This window comes from Pterocles gutturalis, unplaced genomic scaffold (assembly GCF_000699245.1).
Source record: "Pterocles gutturalis isolate BGI_N339 unplaced genomic scaffold, ASM69924v1 scaffold42775, whole genome shotgun sequence".
Taxonomy (NCBI): domain Eukaryota; kingdom Metazoa; phylum Chordata; class Aves; order Pterocliformes; family Pteroclidae; genus Pterocles; species Pterocles gutturalis.
In genome coordinates this window covers 1-6385 of record NW_010147557.1, presented here as the reverse complement: position 1 = coordinate 6385, position 6385 = coordinate 1, and the positions used below count along the sequence as shown (strand labels likewise).

At 40.0% G+C, this 6385-nt stretch overlaps 1 protein-coding gene across 1 annotated transcript in view; it reads right to left on the bottom strand.

The window, feature by feature from the left end:
- ADNP2 (ADNP homeobox 2) overlaps positions 1-3229 on the bottom strand; it is a 12297-nt gene extending 9068 nt beyond the window's left edge. Inside the window, exon 1 of the mRNA XM_010086080.1 lies at positions 3122-3229. Within this exon, the coding sequence (XP_010084382.1) occupies positions 3122-3229 (108 nt within the window). The remainder of the gene's footprint in view (positions 1-3121) is intronic.
- Positions 3230-6385: the final 3156 nt, after the last annotated feature.

Below are 6385 nucleotides of genomic sequence, written 5' to 3'. Positions count from 1 at the left end.
CACGCCCCTTTTCTTACATATGTTTGATAGAGCAAATGAAGAGACTCAAGATGTACTCACAATTCTTCAGCCAAACACACCAAGGCGAATCACACGCTGTTAAAATAGGGTTTTTTTTTTGAAGTTCCGCTTTTGGTTTGAGCACTTTCCACCCAGAGAGGCTCGAACACCCGATTCCCACAAACCAGATGTGTGGGATAGCCAAGTCTAGACGGTTTTGCTGAAACAGCTATTTCCTGCAGCAGCATATTCACTGATAAAGATAACCACTCCTACCACTACAACTAGTCAGTGCTGGAGCGGCTATGCTGAGCTCCTGCTTTAAACACAGACCCACACTGCCCTTCTCAGAAGCCAGCTTTGTTAGGCTAACTTGTTACGCCCTTCACACATTTCTCAGTTCAAGGAGGGGAGGAAAACAGAAGGGAAAGGTGACAAGAAGGGAACAAAAACCCTCTGAGAAGTCCCATTAATCCTGATGCAGAGTGGGTATCTGTAAGTTTAAGGGAAAAAAAATTAAAACCATGAACTGTTCTCCTCTCTGTATTAAAACCATCACTGATTTCCAAAACAAAAAGATCAAATGCTCAAAGTTTAAATGAAGACTTAAAGATCACAATGTGTTCTAAAGAGGCTAGAATAGCTTACTAAAGGAAAGCCTCTGATGTGTACCTAAGTACCTAAAAGTCCTACTTTGAGAATCAAAGGGCTCATGTTTTCTTCCTAGCAGAGACCAATTAAGAACTTTTAGCCTAAAAAGTAATCCACATTTGGTCCCTAAGCTACAAGGAGACAGTGGAATGTGAAATTCCTTCACCTTCCTCACAAACTTCTGTCCATTGTCACGCCTTATTAGAACAGTTAGAGACAAATTTCAAGACCAGATGCCAGGTCAAGTGTGTACTACAGAGTTTCATACCGTTTCCTAAATTGCCCAGCCTCCTCACAAGGACAATGTCCAGAAATCAATATCTGAGAAGAAAGAAAAACAAACTTAAGCTACTTTTCACCCACTAAGATATCACACACCCTATTCTACCAAAAAGAAATACCACCAATCATATGAGCTAAGTACAAATCAACTGCTGAAAACTTTTCTTCTTGTTGCTAAACTTATACCAAAACCAGCCTCTAATCTGGAAAAAACAAACTGAAGTTATGAACTTGGCTGAGGAAGAACTATTGACAAAAAAAATAAAATAGTGGGGGTGTGCCCCGCATCTCACAGAGCTTCTTCCACAACAGAAATGTTCACTGGCTTCCCCACCACCACCACTTATTAGAAAAGAAACCAAACCAACATGCACCACCCCAACCCCAAAAAACCAACCAAACACAAAACACCTTACCTCTCATTCACATTAAACCCCACACTGCAATCAAAAAGTTAGACTGCAATCAACTCCAGAGCAAAAATCTAGCATCATCAAAACATTTCTACTTTAAAGGCCAAGACAGAACAGCTTCTTACTTAGAGGTTTAATTACAAAAAAACCTAAAACAATAAAAAAATGGAAGAAAATGAAAATTACTAGACAAACACACTTTTCCCCAAGCTCTCATGCCATTTATTTAGATATAAGGCACATTGTTCAACTGCAATAACCAAGAATGTTCCAGAATTAGTTATGCATGTAGATCTTCAGCATTTTTTTTTTAAATTGTTTACTTACACAGTTTCAGAAAAAAACACCACAAAAGACATAACAGCACCCCTACAGAGAGTTAACTTACTTTCAGTACCATCATACAGTCTTTAGTACCATCATGCAGAATTAATCTAAACTCTTGACTATGGTCAATGTGAAGTCACGAACATACTAAACAGCCAAAACCAAGCCTGTGTACCAGCTGGCTGAAAAACGCTACAGTTTCGTCACTGAGCTGCATTACGGTGTTTGCACTTTCTCTAGCATTAGGCTTCCCAACCTAATGGTGTGAACTGCTCCTGTTTGTTGCACAATACTCTCTCCTGAAAGTGGCCGTAGTGGTACTGGGTTCATCTTGACCCCTCCAGTACACTTGCACATACTTTTTAAGATGCTGAACAACTCAGTAAGACAAGTTTGGTATTCTTCCCTGGACATAAAGGCCCGCAACAACACCACTGGGTCCAATTCCTTGTCCATTTTCAGAAATACTGACCATTTGTATATGCTTCAGAGGCTTGCCCTTGTGATCGGAGAGAATTTAACGCCTTTGAGAAGACTAAAATCTTCATTTGCTTGTGATTTTAGAAGAATCACAAAAAGCTGCTGTGTGGCACACAAATAACATTTCATTAGTCTGTGGTGGATTTTCCTAAAGTTGTACTGTTTCCTGTTGTTGAAATATCCCTAGCAGAGAATATGCAGCACCATGTACAACACATCTTGTTGAGAAATAAGAGTTTCTTTCAATGTTATGTACTAAAGCACTAAATTCCACCCCTGGCATATGAGTAGCCAGCCATGAGTAATCCTCCAAGTACAGACGCCACCATAAAGATCTACTGCAGAGGAGTACCATATTTTGCTGGTTTTGGCTATGATGGAGTCAATTTTCTTCACAGCAACTGGTATGAGGTTATGTTTTGGATTTGTGCTGAGAACAATGCTGATAACACAGGGATGTTTCGGTTGTTACCAAGCAATGCTTACATTAAGCCAAGGGCTTTTTCAGCTTCTCACACTGCCCCTGCCCTCCTGGCTTCTTCTCTGCCAGAAGCTGGGAGGAGACACAGCCAGGACAGCTGACCCAAGCTGGCCATGCTCAGATTATAAGCTTGGGGAGTTGGCCAGGGGGCATGATCACTGCTCTGAGACTGGCTGGGCGTCTGTTGGTGGGTGGTGGGCGGTTATAGCACTTGTTTTTCTTGGGTTTTGGCTTTTTGTTGTTTTCCTTTTCTTTGAAATTTAGTAGTAGTAATATTTTATTTTATTTCAATCATTAAACTGTTTTAATCTCAAGCCACAAGTTTTCTTACCTTTTCCCTGCAATCCTCTCCCCCATCCCACTGGGGGTGGGAGGGGAGGTGTGTGAGCTGGCTGGGGTTAAACCATGACACATACACACACTAAAAACCAAAATATTTTCAAGGGTTTACGCTTCAGACTTGTTTACATTATTTCAAATGCCTTACCTTCAACAATTCCCTGCAGCTGTCAAGCCCAAGATCCACAAGAATGCCCTTCACCTTTTTTCGAGCCTTCCTGATATTATCAAGATTTTGAACAGGAATTTGAAACATTTTGCACTTTGCCTGAAAAATAAATACAAAAAAGTGATGGAATACTTGAACACAGGCACTTACATTTACCAGTACTAAACCAAAAACTGAAGTCTGAAAAATGTATCCTTTAAAACCCCTTAAGCTGAAGAATTGGTCTCATTAATACTTCCCAGTAGATCACTTGCTTCCTCTTAAAGGAAACAGAGGGGGAGAAAAAAATCCTTTACATTTTGTCCCTCCTAAGTTTTTCTTTCAGATCTCTGTGTGTCCATATGGTAGCTATACTGTGTTTTGTGGGTTTTTTTCTAAAATTCTGGTGTTCTGGTTCAAAGTTCCATTCAGAAAAATCACTATAATCTCATTTAGGAAGGAGGAACTCAAGACCTTTCACCTTGAATATTAGTGTCAAGATGAGAAGCAGTTTTGATAATTTGGTTGTCACGTATGTGCATGCTTCAAATAGGATTGCTAGCAAAACCCAGATTTCCTGCAGAAGCTTCTGCTGCTGTAAGCCCATACAGACCTCAGCATAAAACAAGCTACTACAACATTAATGCAGCAGAAATAAAATGTAATTAATGTGTGTCACTGATAGCTAAATATGCTGAAGTGGGACAATTTTTTTAAATACCCATATGCTTTTAGGCCTCCTCCTCTGAAAAAAAGTATATACAGCTCTACCACCCTTCCCTACTACAGAGTTTGTATTTACATCCTACCCTGCTCCCTCCAGTGCCAAAGCTGGAGTTCAACACACAGAGGAGGATGATGAAGAAAGCAAGATTATAACAAGACAGATTATCTGCCACGGGTCATCTATTTGAAGGGGTGTTGCACAGGGTGGTTGCCCATCTATCTAGGACATATCACCGGGAAGAGTCTAGTGCTTCCCCAACAGCTAGGCTTTTATCACTCCCCGTGCAGCTGGGCTATGGACCCGTCAGTTGCTCATCTTCTGGTCCTAGCACATCATAAGGTAGCCCCATGGGCTTGGCTTCAGAAGTATTGGCCTTTATCATCTCCTCCATAGATTACAAGAAAATGCAATTTAGACTGAGATTTAAGAAGCTTAAATGGGTACAGAATGCAACAGAACTACCCTGCACTGAAAAAGGCTACTGGGAGCTTCGTAGGTATTTATTTCTTTGTTCTTGAACAGCTGTCAGAGGACTTGAGTCTAAAAGATCTCCGTCCTTTATGGCTAACAATTCATCCATCCAGGACAAGTTCTAACATGAAGAAAAAAAACTAAAGAAAATCCTCAAACGGTACTTCAGCCTTGATGGTCCTGAATGTCTTGAAAAGCTATGCTTTCAAAAAAAAGCAAGATATTCATTGTCAATAAGAAATCTTTGCCTTGAAAGGCAAGACTTTCCTGTAAACAGTTGCAAAGACCCCTCCCACATAAGACAGAAGCTACAAGCTAAGCCTCACTGAAAGCACAAAACAAAGAACTTTTTCTATTCCATATATCATCACCCAAGAAGAAAAAAAACCAAACCTTAATATATGTACAAAACATGCAATTGAGGGTTTTTTAATTAAAGTTCAAACAACTCACATGCTATTTTCCTCTTCTTCTCCCCCCAAAGGAAAGCTGTGTAGAGAGAAATGGAGAGGGAGCCCCATTTGACAGTACTAGTCTTGTCTTCTAGTATTTGTTATTGGTCAGAAGTCTGGAAGGCATTCTGATACCACTAGGGCGTGCGTGGAACAGGAACCTATACAGAACGGAATAAATCAGAGTAACTAGTCTGGCACTCCATCAAAATGCAAGGAGTAAAATTAAGACGTCAAATCCTCTTTTTAAAGCAAAGTCAACCGGCAGTTTGTGTAGTCTCTGGTGAAAGCTTTATGACCAGCCCCTCTATGGTAGCAGGTTACATGCACCAACCCCATGGTCCGCCGCAGGTAACAACAGAGCTGACAGGATGTCACCATGCTCCGATCAGCCAGAAGGAGACGTGGTTCAATACGTTAGGTTCCACTGGAAACAGTTCCTCCATCTCAGTCCTTTAGCTCGTACACTGATGCTACTGAAGAAGGTGAGGCATGTCTATCTCACAAAAGAGAAACACTAGTCTGCAAAGGTGGTATAGTATGGAATATCCATGTATGTCATGAGTTTTCTTCACCAGTAACCTTTCTGAAATGAAGTCATAAATCCAGGAGAAAGAAAGAAAAACAAAGCCAAAAAGAAAAAACCCACAACAAGAAAAAAAACTTGAACACAAATGTGTTATTTTCCAGTTTTCTAGTAGCTGGTCATCAATCCAAAAAGATGTGTATTTCTGTATCACATGCAAGGCTATTCAGCTGGTCTTGAAACAAGCTGCTTGGGACAGGACTCATCTAACATTCTCTGTATCCATTAAACCAGCCATGCCCTACCATAAAGGTCACAAAATTTCAACATTCCCTCAAGCCCTCAGTTTAATTCCCCGATTACTATACAGTTTATTTTCCATACTCTTTCACTGCTACTTTTTCTCTTGTATTTGGGATATTCTTCAAGCCTTAGCTTGCACTTAGTTTCCATGCATAACTACAGACAATCTTCTTCTGGTACACATCTCACTCTTAGACAGCAAATTCAACATAAAAGCAGAACAGTAAAATGAAAACTGAGTCTTGACCCTTTCACCACACTGGCTACCTAAAAGACAGATTTATCTTAAACTACTTTTAATTGTTGTTTCAAAAAAAACCTGATAAACCTCGGAGTCTCCACAGACAGTATGTCTTCAGTAACAGCACCATGGCAAGTTAATAGCAAAGTACAAGAACCACTGTACCAGCCGATGTCTCAAATTCAGTTCTAAAAAGGCCATTCCACCCTTGGTCAGGAATTTTATCCATCAATCTATTCCTGCATTTACTGTTCAGTTAGACAACATCTCCATAATGATACAGCAAACTGGAGTTCTGTGCAACAGTAAAGGTTCCCTTCATTTCTACATCATCTGTAATTGTATAACATCCAACTACGTTCAGCTCTTCAACAAAGGTCACAACTGCATCTCTTTCCTTCCAGTAATACTGTAGCATCTTAATACTAGTCTGAACAACAAGGTAGAGGTCTGGACAGCATCTCACTAGTCAAAGACAAACACTACTAGTTTGCAAAGTAACCATGCTTGATTATAATTTTAAAATTATAATTATATTTTTAAT